The 23357-nt window shown below is 45.3% G+C and overlaps 1 protein-coding gene across 1 annotated transcript in view; it reads right to left on the bottom strand.

Moving 5' to 3' along the window:
• The window catches only part of LOC148517636 (protein kinase C delta type-like), a 59624-nt gene extending 45770 nt beyond the window's left edge, over positions 1–13854 (bottom strand). The window contains exons 1-2 of the mRNA XM_088478489.1: positions 13359–13854; positions 1474–1574 (exon numbers count right to left, since the gene is read on the bottom strand). Of these exons, the coding sequence (XP_088334615.1) occupies positions 1474–1574; positions 13359–13854 (597 nt within the window). The remainder of the gene's footprint in view (positions 1–1473; positions 1575–13358) is intronic.
• Between the last annotated feature and the right edge of the window lie 9503 nt (positions 13855–23357).

The raw sequence follows: 23357 nt of genomic DNA, 5'->3' as shown, positions 1-23357 counted from the left end.
TATAGAGTGTATACCTGATTAATTTAATGTTATCTTCATTGAAAAAAACAGTGCTTTTCTTTCAAAAATAAGGAAATTTCTAAGTGACCCCAAACTTTTGAATGGTAGTATATATATATATATATTTTTTTTTTAGATATATATATATATATATGTGTGTGTGGGGGGGGTGAGGGGGGGCACAGCACAGGCCACACCCTCACACTAAGGATGGCCATTGGTGGGGTTACCGTCGATGACGATATAGCAAGTGGCCCCTCGATGGTTACCAACTATGCAATGGTGGGCCAATCAGAACCTGGGGACAGGGCTTCGCAGGTGTAGGGGAGGTGCTGTGCTCCGTGTCCTGGCACCTTGTAAAAAAAAAAAATTGTTTATGCTGTGCCATCGATGAAGGGAAACCATCTGATTCTCCCCCATCGATGGTAAAAGCATTCGACATCAGCCATAAACCATCAATGATTATGAATCATCAATGGTCGATGGCCATCCCTAGGTCACATCCATGACATCACTAGTCAGACCATAGGCCCTTTATATCTTTCAGCTCCAGGCATATGTGGACCTTAATCTGGCACTGGGTAATTTTAAAGTGGTATGAGGTTAAACTTTACACTTTTGCACTGTGGGCCTGATTCAGAGCGATGTTCGCACATCTGCGCATGAGTATGGGTCGTAATGCGCATGCGCCAACCAGTCAGTGCGGTCGGAAATCGTGTGTTCGCAAAATAGCGAGTGCCTGCTAATTTGAGTGACAGGATGAGGCGTTTGTGGGTGGTAACAGGGGAAGGTGCTTGAAAACGGGGAGTGGAGATCTGAACGCAGGCGTGCCAAACGGTCAAAACGGGCATTTAATGGGAGTGCATAATTAACAAAGCAGCGTCATCGAACACGTCACTTGGTTGTCTCTTAGCCTGAACTGTTCGCATGATTGCGGTAGGAAAATCCAACCACAAGCACTGCGAGCAGTTCAGACGCCTTTCGATGTACTCGATTAATCTAATAAATAGCGGAGATGACGTATGATGCGAACGGCCAGGGGGCGTCTTTACAAAATAGCGAGCGCATATTTCGTTCGCTCGCTCAGACATAGAGGCGTCAACAGACCGCAAAGAGCGAGCGCTCTATTTAAATAGCCGGCCCCTTTTTCTGAACGAGTGAGCGCAAATAGCGTCCGGCTCTGAATCAGGCCCTGAATGTCTACAGTATCTTTAGATGCTTTCTATAACCCCAAATACTGTCTCCTAATAATACACCAACAACCCCACAGAGCACAATGAATTGACACTATCACAGACCCAGCACTATAAATTACATATAATGCAGCAAGTACAGTGTGGAATAACATTAGGTGGATTGACAAATCAAAGCTACCATTGAATGAAATTGTGCTGTAGCTCTGTTCATCTGTACTAACATCCAAATTCAGACATACAGTAATTCCCCTGTGACAAATAAAACCTTATTACTTACCTTTCCAAAGCCACCCTGGCCTAGCTGACGGAAGAACGTTAGTCTCTGGATGGTGTGAGAGACTTCATTGCTGAGGCAGGATGACTGAGCACTGCTGGTTCCTAATGGAAAAGTGAGATGAGAACATTTCAATAACACCCATATATTATAGAACATTAAGGGGCCTAATTATCAAATGTTTTTATTTTCATATAATTATGTAGAAACTGCAGTTTCTACATAATTTTATGAATTGTTGCTATGTATTAATAGCCTAATGCATGGCATTTCATAGAAATCTCCTGCAGAAGGCTAATTAGCACTGCAGATCGCAGTCCCCATTATTATCAATGAGGACTATGATCTGACCCCTATGTCCCAAATTCCGAAAGGCAAATCATTTTGGAGTTTGGCCCCATTAGTTTACATCATTTTCAGATGGTGTAAACCGCTTTAAGTCTATGGAGGCTTTACTCTCAGGAGAGAGATCTTCCAATGCAGTGTCAGATTCCCCTGGAGGAGTTTTTCACAAACTGCTCCAAAATGCTGGGGAAATAACTCACAGGGACAGCGGTTATCACTACCGCTGTCCTTGCGGGTTCAGTTTAGTACATAGTGGGGCTACTTTCATTTGAAATAAAAAAAATTGTGCCGTGATATGAAGTGTTAATAATCGTGGCAGTGCCTAATTGAGCTCACATTTTTATTACAGCAGACAACCAGGGACAGCCAAGTTACATAAATATTTCCATTCATATATCCTACTTCCTACTGTGTGCCAATTGCAGTCAATCTAAGGCCCATATTCAATTAGCGTTGAAAAGCCGAGATCGGCAAAAAGTTTCCACCGATGCGCGGTTTTCGCCACTTTACGAAGTATCGCCCTATTCAACTCCAGGATGCTTTTCGCCGATCATGGCTTTTCACCTCTAATTGAATCCGGCCTTTAGGGGTTTTTTGGTCAGCTATATGTTTTGGGCACCAGATGGAGCAATTCAATTGTTGCTCCACGTGGGCATTATAGCCGCCAGCATTTCTGCTTGCACCCTCTGGATGATGCGAGCAAAAATGTGCAATAAACCGGTGGTTAGAGCATCCAAACAGCAGTTTGGGCGCCCTAACCAGGACTGTAGACGGGTTTATCCGTTTTACATGTCTAAACCTGGTCTAATAAGGCCTGATGACCGCAATAAGGCGTCCATTCATTTATTGTGAAAAACATTAAAACCATTTTATGCTAAACTTAACTCTAAAATAACGACACTGACAACAACTGCTTGGTTCGAATCAAATTAATGTATTTATTAATTGCATGAATTTATTTTAATAAAGGGTGGCAAAAGAAGGCGCTACCACAACCCAGCTCTAGCCAAATACTTCTCACCAAAAAATGGGGACGACTAAGATGCCCCCCTTTCAATATGCGTAACCTGCGCTGTGAAAGTCTCACCACCCCTTACTATGGCACAGTCCAGACGCTTCCGCAAAGAAAGCGCCCAATTGTCCACCCCGCATAGGTAGGACACACTCCCTGTCCTTCAAAGGGGCAAGTGCCCCACAGCGACCACTTATGCCACATGTGCCTGCTGGTTAGTATCGCCTTCCCGCCTACTGCTTTAAAATTGTTTAGTAAAGGACAAACACACGGTTTTGGGTAGGGATCGAGGGGCTTCCAACTGAAAAAGAGGCTGAACCTATTCAAATTTAGCCTTAAATAGAAAAACTCATTATACAAGCCCCCTTGAAACTCTAATTGGCTAACTGTCAACTAATGAAAAAAGGGCCTCAAAAAGGAGAAAACTGCCTAGCAAACAATTTCCCTATTACTAACCAATCACAAAAAACTGAGGACTCTTATATAGCCTCATGCCTATGAAGCCCTCAGCTAGTCTAATTAATTGGTACGCAAAATCATTAAATTGCAACCCTTGGCGCCCACTAATTATCACCGCCCACAAAACAATTAAATTGCCCCTATAGTATTTAATTCTGCTCATAATAACAGTATATACACACAATTTTTTCTAATTTCATCAACTATGTTAATCCAATAGCATCAGAAATCTAAAGTATGTGAACTAAATATTTCCTTTTGTGACAAACAGGACTGTCTGCAACATTTGTGTTTGCATTACATTTGCCTATAATGTGTGGTCACATGACAGCACTGCTACTATCAGGGCCGGATTAAGGCTTGTGGGGGCCCCAGGGCAACTAAATTGTGGGAGCTCCTCCAAGCCACACAGAGCCCACCCCCCTCCCTGAAAGACCCACACAGAGCCTACTCCCACCACATGAAGACAGGGACAAACATAGGATTTTTTTTTTTAGGGGGGGTAGGTCCTGAAAATAAATTTATATATGTATATATATATATAGGGGAGTTCAAGTCCCAGTAGCACTCATTAAAGAAGTCAATGAGGGAGTGCACGGTACATATAATAATGGTAGACAGCAGATCCAAAGAACCAGCACATCCAATAAGTTAAATGCAAAAAAAGGCTGTATTCAAAAAAATATCATAATAGCAGCAGAGAGCGGCAGCAGGAATGATAACAGTCACTGATAGAGTCCAACAAAGGTGAAGCATAACTTCATGATGATATACTTAATACAACCAGGGTGGTCACCAAACTGTCAGTGTGCATCTCACCGGACCCTAGAGCAGCAAGCCTAATCTCGACAGCTGTTTCGGCGCTGTGTGCGCCTTTATCAAGAGCAGAAAAGACTAAAGCACAATGAGCCATATAAAGAGCCACACACATTAGTGAACTCACCCACAGGTGCGCGCGTCCACCCCTCTGTACACAACGGTTCCAGGAAGTGGCTGGACGCACACGTGGGGAACAACGTGTAACCGATCCACGTGACAAGCCCGATCACATGACCGGGGATGACGTGATGGTATCCTAGACAACACCAAAGCGGTAACCACGGAGCCGCATATTCATGCAATTAATAAATACATTTCGCTACAGCTAAACACCTCATTAAGGATTTCAAATGTATGCCGATTGATTGCATTCTTCCCCTAAGACGAGGGGGCGACAGGAATAAGTTCCTACTACAGAGGGAAAGCTTTTGGATTGACCGATTGAACACTGTTGTACCCAATGGGCTTAATGAGGGTCAATATTTCAACTGTTTTCTTTGATTTTTGTAGTTGAGCTCCTGTAAATCTATATACCCTGTGCTCTCCATCATAGGTTTCTTTGTATATGTTTTTTGTTAGATTTTTTTAGTTTATTTATTTATTTTTGGGGGGGTATTTTGGGTATTGCTAGATGTGTTGTCTATTGTTATGTGTCGTTTATGTGTCATATTGTGTTTACTACTGGCATCCTGATATGTTTATAATGCACCTGAGCCATTAATAGCCACTTAATTTAGCGGATTGGTATGACCTAGTTTGGGTCATTATATTTCCCTTAGCACGCATCATTGGCTTTATTGCCTTGCCTATTTTTGGCTTTATTATGATTATGCGGCTCCGTGGTTACCGCTTTGGTGTTGTCTAGGATACCGTCACGTCATCCCCGGTCATGTGATCGGGCTTGTCACGTGGATCGGTTACACGTTGTTCCCCACGTGTGCGTCCAGCCTCTTCCTGGAACCGTTGTGTACAGAGGGGTGGACGTGCGCACCTGTGGGTGAGTTCACTAATGTGTGTGGCTCTTTATATGGCTCATTGTGCTTTAGTCTTTTCTGCTCTTGATAAAGGCGCACACAGCGCCGAAACAGCTGTCGAGATTAGGCTTGCTGCTCTAGGGTCCGGTGAGATGCACACTGACAGTTTGGTGACCACCCTGGTTGTATTAAGTATATCATCATGAAGTTATGCTTCACCTTTGTTGGACTCTATCAGTGACTGTTATCATTCCTGCTGCCACTCTCATACACTCACACATAAACAGTATACACACACTAATACATATATACCGTATATACTCGATTATAAGCCGAGCTTTTCAGCACATTTTTTGTGCTGAAAAAGTACCCCCTCGGCTTATACTCGAGTGAAGTGTAGCGCTGACCGGACGGAGTTCGGTTAGCGCTACACAGCACAAACACACAGCCGCCGGAGCCGGCAGCTGCGTGTTTGCTGTAATCAGCAGCCGCTGAGAGTCTGTGAAACTCTCAGCGGCAGCTGCTGCTCCCACTGCAGGAGCCATCTTCCGGCTCCCGCAGTGGGTAATGGGAGAGACGTCGTCATGACGAGGTCTCTCCCATACTGCAAAGCGGCCGGAGGAGCGGATAGCGGCGGGACCAGGAGCGGGGGGGTTTCAGGTTAGTGTTGATTTTTTTATTTTTATTATGCTCTCTCTACTAGGGGGGAGGACTACTAGGGGCACTACCAGGGAGCGATTACTACACGGGGCACTACCAGGGGGCGATTACTACACGGGGCACTACCAGGGGGCGATTACTACAGGGGGCAACTACCAGGGGGCGATTACTACAGGGGGCACTACCAGGGGGGGATTACTACAGGGGGCACTAAAAGGGGGGATTACTAAAGGGGGCACTAAAAGGGGGATTACCACTGGGGGAACTACCAGAGGGGGATTACTACTAGGGGCACTAAAAGGGGGGGGATTACCACTGGGAGCACTACCAGAGGGGGATTACTACTGGGGGAACTACCAGGGGGGGATTACTACTAGGGGCACTAAAAGGGGGGGGGATTACCACTGGGAGCACTACCAGGGGGGGGATTACTACTGGGGGCACTAAAAGGGGGGATTACCACTGAGGGAACTATCGGGGGGATTACTACTGGGGGCACTACCAGGGGGGGATTACTACTGGGGGCACTAAAAGGGGGGATTACCACTGGGGGAACTACCAGGGGGGATTACTACTGGGGGCACTACCAGGGGGGGATTACTACTGGGGGCACTACCAGGGGGAATTACTACTGGGGGCACTACCAGCTGCTACATTTCCCACCCTAGGCTTATACTCGAGTCAATAAGTTTTCCCAGTTTTTTGTGGTAAAAGTTGGTAGCTCGGCTTATATTTGGGTCGGCTTATACTCGAGTATATACGGTACATATTAACACATGGATACTAGAACATATATACACATACACACTAACACATACACAGTATACACATAACATACTGTATACACCATGACACATATACACATAGAATCACATACATACATACACACACACACACACTGAAACAGTACACAAACATACCTTCACTTAATGCAGCAGCTGCTACAGGACCAGTCCTGGTTGCAACAGGGGCCGGGCACCTCGATCCATTAGGCCCCGCCCCCTCAATGTAATGCAGTGATTTGCGGGTATATGGGGGCGGGGCTTGCCGTATTGGCTCTTTCCCCAATGTTGTGAGTCAGGGAGGGTTTCTATGTACGCAGAAACCCCCCTGCATCCGCAAAATGCGAGCGCAAGCTCTGAATGAGGGCGGCCGTTTCTCTGTAATGAGCCAGCATCCTGGCCGCTCGCTAAGCTGTGGGTGACCACCCACAGCTTTAGCGAGCGGCCAGGTTGATGATCATGAGTGATGTCAGTGGGGCCGCCCCCAAATGACAGGTGTTCCTTCGGGAACGCCTCTGTTTGGCCAGCCACCCCCCACCCTGCCCACAAAAAGGTGCAAGCTGTCTTTCACCATCGACAGCTGCCCCATTTGTAGTGAGCCCCGGAGCAAGAGAATTTCTCTCTCGCTCCGGGGCTTGCACACTCGCAGTGTGGCCACTGCGCATGCGCAGGGCCTCAACATCGACTTGCTTGCAAGCGCTCAGCGCTTGTGAGTGGGTCTGAATGAGACCCTCAACCCGGGAACAGGTGTCGCTTTGTGTGGGGGCCCCTGGACGACCACCCCTGTCGCCCCTCCCTTAATCGAGTCACTTTCTGCCGAGCATCGATGCAGGTTGTCATATACACAAGTGTGAAGCTCTGGAAGGAGATATAGCTAACAAGCTCCACAAATCGTATCTTGGCCCCAGATCCAGTTTAAAGTTTCCCTCTGCCCTCCTGTCTCAGGGCGCCCCCCAACTTTGATTACAGCTTCAGTGCAAAAGAGCACCACAACTAGAAGTTGAAAATGAGGATGGTGGAGACTGAGCAGGGGGACGGGGTTACATGGCACTATACAGCCAGTCAGTGCTAGCAGCAGCATGGGGGAACTGAGGGGAGGGGGGGGACTGAACAGGGGGACGGGGCTACATGGCACTATACAGCCAGTCGGTGCTAGCAGCAGCATGGGGGAGAGGAGGGGAGGGGGGGAACTGAGCAGGGGGACGGGGCTACATGGCACTATACAGCCAGTCGGTGCTAGCAGCAGCATGGGGAAGAGAAGGGAAGGGGGAACTGAGCAGGGGGACGGGGTTACATGGCACTATACAGACAGTCAGTGCTAGCAGCAGCATGGGGGAGAGGAGGGGAGGGGGGGACTGAACAGGGGGATGGGGTTACATGGCAATATACAGACAGTCAGTGGTAGAAGCAGCATGGGGGAGAGGAGGGGAGGGGGGGACTGAACAGGGGGACGGGGCTACATGGCACTATACAGACAGTGAGTGGTAGAAGCAGCATGGGGGGGAGGGGGGGAGAGGCAGCAGGAGCAGATACAGACAGTGGGTCTCATTCAGACCCGCACGCAAGTGCCTATTCGCTCTCAAGCGGGTCGATTCTCTCGCTCCGGGGCTCACTACAAAAGGGGCGGCTGTCGATGGTGATCGACAGCTCGCACCGTTTTGTATGCGGGGTTGGGGGGTGGCTGGTCAAATGGAGGCATTCCTGACGGAACGCCTGCCGTTTGGGGGCAGCCCCACTGACATCACTCATGATGTCAGTGGTGAGCTTCCGGCTCTATTAGAGCTGAAAGCTCACTGGGGCTTGCGGCAGACGAGACCCTACCACAATGGTCTCGTCACAAGCCCCGATGGTCGCGATGGTCTTGACCATCGCGACCATCAACCTGGCCGCTCGCTAAAGCTATGGGTGGTCACCCACAGAATAGCGAACGGCCAGGAGGCTGGCTCTGAACATAGAAGCGGCCGCCCTCATTCAGAGTGAGCGCTCACATTTTGCGAGCGGCTCTGAATGATGTCCAGTGTGCCAAATGATGATGTAAGGTAAGAGGGAGGAAGAGGAACACTATCTATATGTATATATGAATAAGGCCAAGATTTACTAAATAGGATAATGCTGTAAAACCCCAGAAAATGCAGTTTTCAGGGGTTTTACCGTATTCTCCATATGTACAAAGCACCGGCAAGCATCAACCCGATGGGTAACGCCACCTGTAGGTGGCATTACCCAATGGAAGCCAATGGGCTTCTTTTCGAGACACTCCTCCTTGGGAGGGATCTGATCGGATCTCTCCCATGAGCCCCCGCGGCCGTCTGGGCATGCGTAGAAGGACGCCTGAGGGATTTCTGGGTATTAAACTTGGAAATCCCTCTGCCCGGCAGCATAGCAAAGGACAGCTCTTATCGGGGTAGCTGTCCTTTGCGATATTCTAGGTACATACCACGGTAATGAACTGCAGTATGTACATGAAGACAGGCGGGATGTACCGCATCGCTAATGCAATGCTTAGTACATCCCTCCCTAAGTGTGTGATTATCTGTATGTATGTGTATGACTGTGTGTACCAGTATGATATATATGTGTGTGTATAAGTTTCTGACTACATGTATGTATGTGTGACAGTGTGTATGTATGTGTGTGTGACAGTATGTATGTATGTGTATAAGGGGCAGATGTAGTACTTAGTTTTGGAGAGAGATAAAGGACTTGAGTGACTTGTATGCACTGCAGTGCACGTGCATGAATTAGCATTACGATCGTACTGTGATCACTTATACAGATATAAAGCCATCGCAGACAGAGGGACAGGACATCAGCGTTTGGGGGTGGTGACAGGGGAGTGGTTGGAGAACCACAGACGTGCCTGTCCATTTGAATGCAATTTCCAGGGCGTGCATAAATTAGCCACTCCGACGGCATACGCAGCTTGAGTACATGCGATGACTTTTAAAATTTCTGAGTAAGGTCAGAGCAGCTGTAATTCTGCATGAGGGTCCGATGTTACTTGATGGTACCGGTGTATACGCAGGTCTGCGAGGTATTACAGATGTGAGACAGCGGTAGTGGGTGCCTCTATGTTGGCTTTGCGAATGCAAACATTAGCATATTTTCGCAGCAGATCTGCGTGCAGCTATAGCAATCCATAGTGAATCAGGCCTAAAGTGCCAACCAATCAGCTCTTAACTGTCATTTTTCAAAAATTACCTGTAAAATGACAGAAGCTGATTGGTTGGTATTTTATCTCTCTCCACTTTATCTCTCTCCAAGGCTTAGTAAATCTACCCCTGTACGTGTAACTACATATGTAGGTGTGTGACAGTATATATGTATATGTGTGTGACTGTATGTATGTGTATATGATGTGTGTGACAGTATATCTGTAAGTGTATATGTGTGTGACTGTATGTATGTGTATATGATGTGTGTGACTATATATGTATATGTGTGTGACTGTATGTATGTGTATATGATGTGTGTGACTATATATGTATATGTGTGTGACTGTATGTATGTGTATATGATGTGTGTGACAGTATATCTGTAAGTGTATATGTGTGTGACTGTATGTATGTGTATATGATGTGTGTGACAGTATATATGTATATGTGTGTGACTGTATGTATGTGTATATGATGTGTGTGACAGTATATCTGTAAGTGTATATGTGTGTGACTGTATGTATGTGTATATGATGTGTGTGACAGTTTATCTGTATGTGTATATGTGTATGACTATATATGTATACATGTCCTCCCAACCATCACAATGTTGCTGGGACCTGCTGTGCACATGAGCATAGGGGGCAGCCCAGCAGCTGTGGAAGCAATGTGTACGCCCCCAGTGTGAAGAAAAATGGGTGTGTGATATATGGCCATGTCCCCATTTATTTGCATGCAGAAGGCTCACACACTATGAGCCTGATCCAGAGTTGTACACAAACCTGATAATTTGCTTACAGCTTCGCTGATGGGTGATCGGCGCATGCGCAGGATCTTTACGGCTCATTTTCTGATAAGTGTCCATGAGATCGCTTGCAGTATCCCCTAAGCTGCAGCATGATTGACATGCTGTGGCCATTTGGGGGTGGGGGTGGTGACAGTGATTGATTTACAAAATGGGGACATGTTGCCCCCATTTTGTAGACATACCAAGGCCAGGATCTCCATCTTCTGATGCGGAATTCCTGGCCCCAGCAGAGGCGTTCCATAGGCCATTGTTAGTAAACTTAGGCTTACTTATACCCCTTTCACACTGCAAGCAATAACCCGGGTTATTGTGCAGTGTGGAAGGACCCAGTTGAAATAACCTGGGTCGAGTGACACGGGTTCATCCCGGCTCGCAGTGCAGTGTGAACGGATAACCTGGGTCGATGTGACTTGGGACCCGTTAGCAACATAGGAAGAGCCAGCGCTTGGAGATGATCTCACATGATGCCAGTGACATAATTGACCCTGCAATAAGCCGGGTCATGCTGCCAGTCTGAGATTCCAAAGTGAAAGGGGTATAAGATGGCCCGTGGCTGTTAGATGGTGATTTGATGCTGTGTCTTTGGATGCACCACTCTGAGCTGGAATGCCGGCAGTGAGAGTTTTCAGCCTCCAGACGTACAATTCTGAAACAGGCCCAATGACCAAAACTTTGTATCCCAAATATTGGTCTTTAGTGACCCCCAGCCTTAAGTGCCGGGCCCCTCAAAGCCTCAATCCAGCTCTGCTTGGTCCTGTTGGGTAATTCCATCTTCAGATGGGGAGAAGATGTAACAGATAATTACTGGCTGAGTACGTTATGTGGTCAGAGGATTTATCATATGGTTGGGTGGAGTCTGAGATCATTAGTAAATCATGGTATTGATTATTGACAAATAATGTACGAGACATGATTGGTATGGCAGGAAATTGGAACGGAGCTGCACAAATCATTTTTGACCCTAAAGTACAGTGTAATTCTTCTAATTCCCCAGATGTAATGGGTCACATGTTCTGGGAATAGCAAAATTAAGTTAAAAAAGTATTTTTATTTGTTTGTTTAATCTTGCATCAGACGTCTGCTTTAACACAATAAGGATTAAGGTGGCGCCTCTGTATCCTGTATTTTACAAATATGTATGTAAATATGTGTATGGGCTTGATACTCACAGATAGTGATCATCACAATTGCAATAGATATAATGACTACTAAATGACTGGACACTAATGTTAATATTAAGCTTTATTTACAGATCTCAATTCAGCTTTTAGATTTAAAGCGGGAATAATGTCTAATTACTGCTGCTTTAACTCTAGCGGGTAAGTCACCAAAATCTCGCAGCTGCCTGCAACCCACAGGCTATTACACTTAGGCCCTGATTCAGAGCCGGTCGCTATTTGCAGTCGTTCGTTCCAAAAAAAGGGGTGGCTATTCAAATGAACCGTTCGCTCTTTGCGGTCTGCTCACGCCTCTATGTCTGAACGAGCGTACAAAACTTGCGGTCGTTTTTTGGATAACTACGCCCCCCTGGCCGCTCGCATCCTACGTCATGTCCGCTATTTATTAGATTAATCGAGTACATCGACCAGCGTATGAACTGCTCGCTATTCTTGTGGTTGGTTTTTCCTACCACAAATTTGCGAGCAGTTCTGACTATAAAATAACCCAGTGACGTGGTCAGTGACGCTGCTGTATTAATTATGCACACCCATAAAACGCCCGTTTTGACCTTTAAGCACGCCTGCGTTCTGATCTCCACTCCCCGTTTTCAAGCACCTTCCCCTGTTACCACCCACATACGCCTCCTCCTGTCACTCATATTAGCAGGCATTCGCTATTTAGCGAACAAACGATTTTCGGCCGCACTGACTGGCTCGCGCAGGCGGATTGCGATCCGTACGCATGCGCAGTTGGGCAAACATCGCTCGGAACGAACGAGCGGCCGCTTACGAGCGGCTCTGAATCAGGCCCTTAGCCCATAATCTTTACTTCTTATTCACATTAGTCAGTACTTCCAATTACTACCCACACTGCAAGTGACTGAAGCCGCCTTGTCATTGGTAGTTCCCCATTAGCCTCTACACATCCAATTACATCACCCACACACTAAGGGGTCAATCCAAATGACTGCGAAGGGTGCATGTTACTGTTGCCATGACGTTAAAACACCAGGAATGGCGCTTCATTTCGCACCCCTCGCGGCCCGCTCTGAGCCTGGATTCACATAATTTTGCTTGGAGCCCTACGGAGCTGTGAACACTTAATGCGAATTCGGGATGCCGTCAAGTGCAGCCGTTGTCATGATGACTCGCACCCGGGAGTACATCGCATTTAATTGCACAGTAATACATGTGGTGTAAATGGTGCTTTACACATTACCAATACTCTTGGGGGAGATGTATCAAACATTGGAGAGAGATAAAGTGGAGAAAGATAAAGTACTAATCAATCAGCTCCTAACTGTCACTTTACAGGCTGTGTTTGAAAAATTACAAGTAGGAGCTGATTGGTTGGTACTTTATCTCTCTCCCCTTTATCTCTCTCCAAGATTTGTTACATTTCTCCACAATATTTAATAGTTTGGTTGTAGTCCTTGGGGCACAATATTTCAGCCCAGATATAGTGCAACCCCCTATTACTAATAAGTACAAACATTGTCATTTATAAGCATTCTTGGATTTACTATTAAGACAAATACCACTAAATTAGATTTTGATGCAAGAAACAGCATGATATAAATAAATACATGTAAATGTATTTTCAAATAATGGTATAGATATAGAGGCCTCAGCACTTGTCTACTATAGCACAGCCTACCAAAAGTCATTCATGGTGTTTGTATGATAACAGTTTGTATGTATGAGTCTCCCTTACCCTGTCTCTCTGCATCTACGTGATGTTCTTTGCTCTTCTTCTTATCTCCAGGCTTCTCCTCTGGGCAAGATGACAACTGCCTGCATCTCTTCTGTCTCTTGATGGAGACCTCCTGCTCTTCATCAGAGGGGTTAGAAATAATTCTCCTCTTGCTGTCATGTCCATTCTTGCTCTCCTCTGCGCTGGATGATAGCTTCCTCCATCTCTTCCTCCCCTTCTTGATGGAGACCTTCACCTCTTCCTTCGAGGAGGAGTCAGGTAGGATCCTCCTCTTGCTGTCATGTCCAGTATGTTTAAACTCCTCTGAGCTGGATGGTGGCTTCCTCCCTCTCTTCCTCCCCTTCTTGATGGAGACCTTCACCTCTTCCTCGGAGGAGGAGATGGAAATGATGCTCCTCTTCATGTCACGTTCATTGTTGCTTAACTCCTCTGAGCTTGATGATATCTTCCTGCACCTCTTCTTCCCCTTCTTGCTGGAATTGATGCTCCTCTCCATGGTGGCCTTCTTCATCCCTGGCTTCCAACGGTCGCTCTTCCACCAGTGGTTTGAAAGTAAACTGCCCTGACGCCAGCTGCAGCTTTGAAAAGTGGCATGTGCCATCAGTGGCAGTTACCTGCCCATATCCCTGTGCTACATACATGGTGTATGCTGGGCGAGCCTATATGCATGTAACATGAATAGGGAGGCATGTGTGAGATTATCACTGGATTAAATAGTGGTTTCCTAAATTATTGGGTGGGAGTCATTTTATCAATGTGGATTGATCTTGATTAAAATGTATCTATATTACGGTGCAAATTGAATTCTGTTTGTCACTATTTTATAAAAAAAAAAAAAAATGTATTATATATATATTCTGTATTACCAGTTATTTATGTAGTGCACACATATTAGACCATGCTTCCCAGAGAACATTTCAGTTACTGACATTAGTCCCTGGCAATCCTTGTCTAATAAAAACATGGACATTAATCCCTGCCCCAGTGGATCTTACAACATACATGCCTACCCTCCCGGAAGTTGCAGGAGGCTCCCGATTTTTCGGGTAACCCCCCGCACCCCTGGAAGAGTAGGCACTTCTCCCGCATTCTGCCCACCTCATAGTGAAGTGGGCAGAATAAGGAGATTTTTCTTGCGGACCGGCGGGTCAGCAAGTAGGGGGCGTGCCCTAATGACCTTATGATGCGTTATTTAAATATGCCCCGTTCACGGCAAATTGCAGCGAGGGGGCGGGGCTTAATGATGCGACCCATCCCCAACTCCTCCCACCTGCTTCTCCTCCCCAGGCTTCTCCTGGGTAAGAAAACTCCAATGTCGGCAGGTTTGGCTTACAATCTGTATTCCCTATCACATGGGCACACAGTTTATAACAATACAGGTTGAGTCTCCCATATCCAAATATTCCGAAATGCAGATTTTTTTTTTGCATGACTGAGATAGTAAAAACTTTGTTTTTTGATGGATCAATGTACACAAACTTTGTTTAAAGCACAACATTGTTAAAAATATTGTATAAAATTACCTTTAGGCTGTGTGTATACGGTGTATATGAAACATATACATTTCATGTATGTACACAAACTTTGTTTGAGCCTCAAAATTATAGAAAATATTGTATAAAATGACCTGCAGGCTGTGTGTATAAGGTGTATATAACACATAAATGCTTTCTGTGTATAGATTTGGGTCCCACTCCCAAGATATTTCATTATGGTGTGCAATTATTCCAAAATACGGAATATTCCGATATCCAAAATACCCCTGGTCCCAAGCATTTTGGATATGTGAGACTCAGCCTGTACCAAATAGTTATTGACAAGATAAACACAAAACACACAGGTGCAGTAGTCAGCCATGGACGTGTCACTTCTCATACATACTATTATTCCTACTGGGATACAATCTGTCACTTTCCTCATTGTCCTACATTGTGTCTTACAATTTGCATACTGTATCCAGTCTCATGGTCTCTCTATATAACTTTTATAAGCCAGGAATACCATGGTCTTAACTTGGGCGCGTATTCAATTTGAGGCGAAAAGTCCGGATCCGCGATACTTTTTCGCCGATGACGTAATTTTTGCCTGTTTGGCTTTTACCCCGTATTCAATTTGAAAGACTTTCCACCTAGGCGGAAAGTCAATGCAATGTAATAGGCGGAAAAGTTTCGCCTATGAATGGGAGGCGGAAAAAAGTGCAGAATTGGGGTTTTGGGGTGCAATATTGCGGGAACCCCCGTGCAGTCTTCAGACAGTCCCCCAAAGGTAATCTGTGTCAACATTTTTTTTAAAAACATTTAAGGACACCCCAAAAAAAAATCACTTTCATTTTGCGGGCAAAAAATCAAAATGTTGGGGGACAAAGTTAAAAACTAGCGAACCTGACTCTGGGGGGTCCCCAAGTATGCCCCAAGTGTTTTTTTGATTGCATGCTCTTGCGGCAGGTGGTTTTTTCATGATTTTTTCAACTTCACTTTAGCAACTTATAAATATGCTAACCCCCATTTTCAAGTTCCCCCAATTTGATGGGATAACTTAATTTCTGGAAAAAATATTCCTGAATACTCTTCTGCATCACGTATAGAAAAATACAATTTAGCAGCTATTGAGCCCGTTTAAAAACACCAAATACCTTCAGCAAGCCAAATCGGGGGTACCATAGGGAACCCCCATGTCAGAGCATCTTTTGGGGGGTGTCAGGCTGATTTCCCCACATCTGACAGCACTTTCCACCTGTTTAAGTTTCGCCGGGTCCCGTTTTCTCGTGCTTTCAAATTGAATACGGGGTAAAGCAGGCACGTGCGCGATACTTTTCCGCCTACAAAACAGGCGAAGTACGCGGAAAGTCCGGGCCGCGAAAAAGTATTGCGGCTCGGCTCAAATTGAATACAGCTCTTAGCTGGATGTAATATTACTAGTACAACTGATATATTGCTACTAGTGATGAGCTAAGCTATTGCAATTTAGGTCCTTAAGAGTTTTGTTTCAATAAAAAAAAATTGCCATAAAATACTGAAAAATGACTTTTTCAGGTGATAAATACACAGAAGCAGGGCCGGGGGCAGGCGGCCAGGTGCCCCCTAGGCCGCACCATCACCTAGAGTCCTGGGCTGCCTTCTCTGCAGTAAGCGCCCTGGTGGTCAAGTGGTTGATATAGCCGTGATCCACCTGTGGGATCTTACTACATCTTTCTGTTACTGCAGAGTGACAGAAGCCATGTAGGCTATAAGTTAGTAACAGAACAGGCTGTGATACTGGCGGCCGTATTACAGGGGAGACTGCTTGTGTGTAGCTGTGGCTGTGCTCCGTGAGTCACAGATGACAGCCTGAGACACAACAAGCAGGGCCAGCAGTGTGACCATATTAGTGACATGGCTGTACTGCATCTAGCGGCTGTGTCACCCAGGACCCTCCCCAGACTTCAGGTGCCCCACACCCAGATAACTTAATAAATATATAATAAATGGAAGCGTCATTCTTAGTAGGAGGCTCCCATAATTATTCATATTAAAATATATTCAACTGACTCATATGAATATATAACCCTATATAGTACCCTCTGCTAGTAGGAGACTCCCATATAGGCAGGCGGGCCTGGCAAAAGAAATCTTGGGGCCCAGAACACTCATGTTTTTGGGGCCCCCTATCCCTTAATAGCAAAAAATGCTCATTTCATTATTTCCATTTGAGGATGGGGATAACAAGAGACAGTGAATAAAGAAATGATTTACTTATATAAAGCTTTTTTTCTATATGTAATTTTATTAAGATATTTTAAATCCAAATATTTAAATATTGAAGTTTTAGTCAGAGTTTGGGGTACGTAAATCATGAAGGTGGACTACACATAGTGTCTGGTTTTTAATCTACTATAACAAGTTTAAGGCATAAAAACACTGTATAAACATTTGCTACATTTTATTTCAAAATAGACATTTTAAACAATGACCATAAAATGTATGAAACATAGTATATATTATGATATAGGATTTCATACTTGTGATGAGCAGTGTTGTTCTCAGTGGCATAACAATGGTCCCCGCAGACATTGCAGTGGCTTGGGGGTTCCGGAGGCCAAATTAGGGGCCAGTCGCAGGGGCAGGGTGTTGATATGAGAGTTGCACTCACAGCCAGCATCCCGCAGCAACCATTGAGACCATAGACACAGCGCCGCCATTTTCTAATGTGGCACCGGTCAAAAACCTATCAGAGCTCGCAGACCGGCAGCCAATTAGCAGCTCTGAGTTGCATCTGGCACCAGAATGACTGCGGCGTTGTGTATCTAGTCTCAAGGGTTGCTGCCAGTGCGACTCCAAATCAACCCTGCCACTTTCTGTGATCCACTGTTACATGAGGACGCAGCAATGGATCACTCTGCGTGACCATCGGCCATTTGAGGAACCCTCCGGTTACTCAGTATGACCGGTGTTTTCACGCAGCAGAAGCCAGTGGTTTAAACACACCCAGATAATGGGGCCGACCACTCCCCCCTCTGTTCTCTTAGAAACTGCCTGACACTTCGCCTGCTCTGCTCCCAATCAGGTTGCGGCGCCCGGACACTGAGGGCCTGATTGAGATCCGCATGCAAATGACATCGCAGCTGCCATATCTCACGGATCACAACTGCGAAAATGTGCTAATGTCTCCAAAACTTACCCCAGCATATGGATGCCCACTGCTACCTTCTCATACCCATCCGACAACGTGCAACAGCGCGTGACCATCGGTAACATCGATGCAGATCTGGCAGCCACGCAGCTTCTGAGTATGTCTAGGCTGCTGCAGACACAGCGGGTCTCCAGACACACAGAGGGCTCTCCTGCTGTGAGCAAGAACGCAGTGGCTAATTTATGTACGCCCAGAAAACAGTTATTAAATGGACCTAACATGCCTACATTTCTCTAGCCACCCCTGTTACCTCCCACAATCACTGATAACCTGTCTCTCACTTTCCATATGAATCCTCTGTGTGAGTGTAATCACAATATGATCGCTGCACATGCACAGTGCGGCTTACACACATGGGTAATGGCTAGCAATCGCTCAATCTACAGTATATGAACATCGACATTTGCATGCAAATTAGAATCAGGATGAGAGCAGTGTCGTAGAAGGAGACCCACACCATACATAACTACATGTGTGCAGATCTGCAGACATCTGAGTTGTACATAAACCATTGGGTAAATCAACCCCATGAGATAATTATTATGTATTTATTGGTCACACAGCTGAAACAGCATGGCGCTCACAGCCACCTCTATTGTGGTGTTTTATTCTGGCAGTATTTCAGGCCGATTCCAAACCCAATGCTGGATAAATGTGATGGCTAGTCTCTATGGGGTGTATAAACCCAATGCTGGATAAATGTGATGGCTAGTCTCTATGGGGTGTATAAACCCAATGCTGGATAAATGTTGTGGCTAGTCTCTATGGGGTGTATAAACCCAATGCTGGATAAATGTGGTGGCTAGTCTCTATGGGGTGTATAAACCCACTGCTGGATAAATGTGGTGGCTAGTCTCTATGGGGTATATAAACCCAATGCTGGATAAATGTGGTGGCTAGTCTCTGTGAGGTGTATAAACCCAATGCTGGATAAATGTGATGGCTTGTCTCTATGGGGTATATAAACCCAATGCTGGATAAATGTGATGGCTAGTCTCTATGAGGTGTATAAACCCACTGCTGGTTAAATGTGGTGGCTAGTCTCTATGGGGTGTATAAACCCACTGCTGGATAAATGTGATGGCTAGTCTCTATGAGGTGTATAAACCCACTGCTGGATAAATATGGTGGCTAGTCTCTATGCGGTGTATAAACCCACTGCTGGATAAATGTGGTGGCTAGTCTCTATGGGGTGTATAAAACCCACTGCTGGATAAATGTGATGGCTAATCTCTATGGGGTGTATAAACCCAATGCTGGATGATAAATGTGATGGCTAGTCTCTATGGGGTGTATAAACCCACTGCTGGATAAATGTGTTGGCTAGTCTCTATGGGGTGTATAAAACCCACTGCTGGATAAATGTGGTGGCTAGTCTCTATGGGGTGTATAAACCCACTGCTGGATAAATGTGTTGGCTAGTCTCTATGGGGTGTATAAAACCCACTGCTGGATAAATGTGGTGTCTAGTCTCTATGGTGTATATAAACCCACTGCTGGATAAATGTGGTGGCTAGTCTCTATGGGGTGTATAAAACCCACTGTTGGATAAATGTGGTGGCTAGTCTCTATGGGGTGTATAAAACCCACTGTTGGATAAATGTGGTGGCTAGTCTCTATGGGGTGTATAAAACCCACTGCTGGATAAATGTGGTGGCTAGTCTCTATGGGGTGTATAAACCCACTGCTGGATAAATGTGATGGCTAGTCTCTATGGGGTATATATAAACCCACTGCTGGATAAATGTGGTGGCTAGTCTCTATGGGGTGTATAAAACCTACTGTTGGATAAATGTGATGGCTAGTCTTTATGGGGTGTCCAGCTGCCTCTCTGCCATCTACTGTTAGATGTCCCAACAATGGTCCTGATTCAGAGGTGCAGGTAATGTCACAGCCGTATGCAAGTGGCTGATGTTTCCAGTCTATATTAATTTTTGGCCATACAGTACTTACCTACACTCCCGGAAGTCACGGGAGCCCCCCGCACCCCCAGAAGTGTAGGCAGATCTCCCGCATCCTTCCCACTTCCTAGTGAAGCGGGCAGGATGGGAAGATTTAAAGTGGAACTTGTGGGTCCATGAGGAGGGGGCGGGGCTAAATGGTATGATTTGCGTTATTTAGCCCCACCCCCTCACCGTGGATCCGCAAAGCGCAAACTTTTCCGACAAAGGGGCAGGGCCTAATTACGTCACCAGTCTGGGCCCGACCCCTGAACCAGCCTTCTGCTCCTGGAAAGGATGTATACAAAGTCGATAAGCGTGTTTTTGGCACTATTCGTAATGCATACAAGTAAACTAAGAGCTTATAAATCTTCCTCATTTATACTCATTTGATGGGCTGCAATAAAATGTAACTTAATTAAACATTTTACATTCAATTTACTAATGGTACTAGAAATCTCTTTTGCAGGTATGCCATAACTCTTAACATTGTTCTAAAGCAGGGGTGGGGAACCTTTTTTCTGCCGAGGGCCATTTTGATATAACATTATTCGCAGGCCTGGTGCTGGTTATGCCCCCTCCGTGTGATGTCACACAGGGGCAGGGCCACAATTGCCGATGATTACAACAATGCCCGGAGCATCCTGAGGATGCTCCGGGAGCTGTAAGGGCAGTGCTGTGACAGTCTGAGGCAGCACTGCTACATAGATTTTGGCTGCAGGGCGCTATTCTAAGAACCCTGCTAGCCAGATGAGACTAGCAGAAAGAAGCTCAGAGGGCCAAACCAAATGAATCTGGGGGCCTTCTACGGCCCCCGGGGCTGAGGTTCCCTATCCCTGTTCTAAAGCCTTTCACAAAAAAAGAAGAAAGTGGGGTGTTGTGTGTGGAGGCACAATGAGAATCCCTGATTGTAATATTATTTAAAATAAAAAATGAATATATCTTTATTGGTATTCCTTAAAATATATTGTTCAGGACATTTAGGGCAAAAAATGTTTGTTAAAATGATAGAATTACTTTGTGCAAAAAGATATGAAAAGTGTATTAAAAAGAAAGTTCCATATACCGCTGATCTGTTATATGTATTATTATTCTCTTCTCATGTGTCAATTTGTTAATGCTCCCAACATTTCAAATAATAGTGATTTAATTACAAGTATATCTATCTTATTATTACTGTATCATGAATATCCTGTCACTAAACCCAGATGAATCCCAGGTGGCCACCTAACCTGTGCACTGCTTAATATAGTGAATAAGTCAGTGTTGTTCAAGCCTGATGCAGTTTCAATATATAAATGTTACCAAATACACAGTAGCTTTCAATAGGTTTGTATCAGTGTCTCAACCTGATGTATTGTAGATTACACAAATATCCACACGTATTCTCCAATATGATTATTCAATAATGGGATATAATGACAGATGTTCTCCCAGTTAATATTTTCTTATTATTGCTACTAGTTGTTCTAGTTTAGATACATATTCATGTCAGTTTATTTAATAATTAAATGATTTCATTCCTGCACGTTAGATAAAACCTGTATTTTGGTAATTACAGCTGTGACTTTGTCTATAGCTGTGTCAGAAATTGTTATAATAACTTGTAACAAATGTAATATATCTTGCTACATCACAGGTTACACTTTGGCTGTAATCTTATACATTAGATAACTTTCCATGCTGTTATCTTATGCACCGCTCTCCCCTCTAATAACATTGTCAGCGCCAGCATGGAGAGCCGTGTTATCAGTCATTGTATTAGTGCTGCTGTGCGCGGCTTCACGTATAAGCTAGACCACTATTACTTTCATTATAATTGTCGGTGCATTGTAATGTACATAGTCCTGTTAAGTACGTTATAGTTTTAGACACATTGAGGCGGGTAGTATGATCGTGATCAGCGGTTCTATTGGAAACGCCAATGCGCGTTTCGCCTGCAGCTTTTTTAAGGCTATCCATCTATTTTTCTAAAGCCCATGGGAACAGATGTGTATGGCTACATGCAATAGGAGCCATGCCCCTCCACTGCATCACATTTCTCCGCACTCACTTCTCCCTTACTTACTCCCCCCAACTGTAGTAACACATTTGTCCTTTGCACCTGCAGTAACAATTCAAAGGCCAGAACCTCTGTAGTAATAAATCCCCCCCATCCCCAGCACCCCTACATTTTATCTTTGCAGTAACACATTGTCCCTACCTCTCACCCCTTCTTGGTAACCTATTCTCCTCACCTCCACCTCTTTATTAACTCATTACCCTCGATCAGCTCTGCAGTTGCACATACCTGTTAAAAATGATGTGTGTGCAGGTGGTGATATTACAGAGTTATATAGGCACACACCAATGGATGACTCAGATTATGAACAGCCCAGTTACTTAACCAGTGGTGATGGTTTATTTGGCTATAGCAGGAACAGCTGTACTCACTGTGGTATACACACTGGTGATAGAGTAAAGCTTGAGCAATGCGGCATTTCATACAGCTCACCAGCCATATGATGCTTTCGGGGTAGCAGTGCAGGATGCTGGAACAGCATAATAGTAGGTAATAACCAGGTCTCTTGTTAGGAGCTAAGTAGGAGACATCTCTCTCCCACCATGTCATTCTACACATTGGCAAGATGGTATGCGCAGCATGAAGTCTGGCAGCCATCTTGGTACAGGTAATGAAGCCTCCCTGGAGGGACAGTAAGATAGAGTCTGTCGAGTGGCGCACTCCACTTTCAACAATAACCCCTTCATCTTTTTAGTAACATATTTCCCTTCATCAGCTGTGCAGTAACACATTCTCCTCCATTCTCCATGAGTTAAACTGCCGGTAAGCTCGCAATGCCACTTTCATTACAAGATGCAAGTTATACAGAAGCCTTCACAGATCAATGAGACCTGTGAAGGCTTCTGTGTGAAAAAAACCCTGAAAAGTGTAAAAAAAACACGTGGGGTCCCCCCTGAAAGCACAACCAGCACCAGTCCTTTCTGAGCCAGTCCTTGTAAAATACAGGGGAAAAAATGTAGGGTTCCCCCGTATTTTCATCAACCAGCACTAGGCTCAGTGAGCCAGTCCTGGTTGTGGAAATATTGGAGACAAAAGGAGTAGGGGGTCCCACATATTATCCACAACTGGCACTAGACTCTAGCGGGTGGGGGGGGTGAGTAGGGGTCCCCCATATTATCCACAACTAGCACCGGACTATTTCTAGCGGCGTCTCCCGGCCAAAGTATTCACCTCATGCTAGTCAGCCTAGGCCGGGGATCCCTGGGGAGGTAGGGACCAGCTAAATGGGGTCCCCCTTTCCAGGTTACCCCAGGCCCAGGATGACAGCCCGTAGCTATTACCTACACCCCTGGTGATAAATAAATGCTTTGATAAATAGTTTGACTATTG

This window comes from Taudactylus pleione, unplaced genomic scaffold, assembly GCF_031769625.1.
Source record: "Taudactylus pleione unplaced genomic scaffold, aTauple2 ptg000214l, whole genome shotgun sequence".
In the NCBI taxonomy this organism is placed as follows: domain Eukaryota; kingdom Metazoa; phylum Chordata; class Amphibia; order Anura; family Myobatrachidae; genus Taudactylus; species Taudactylus pleione.
This window is presented reverse-complemented; position numbering and strand designations above follow the sequence as displayed.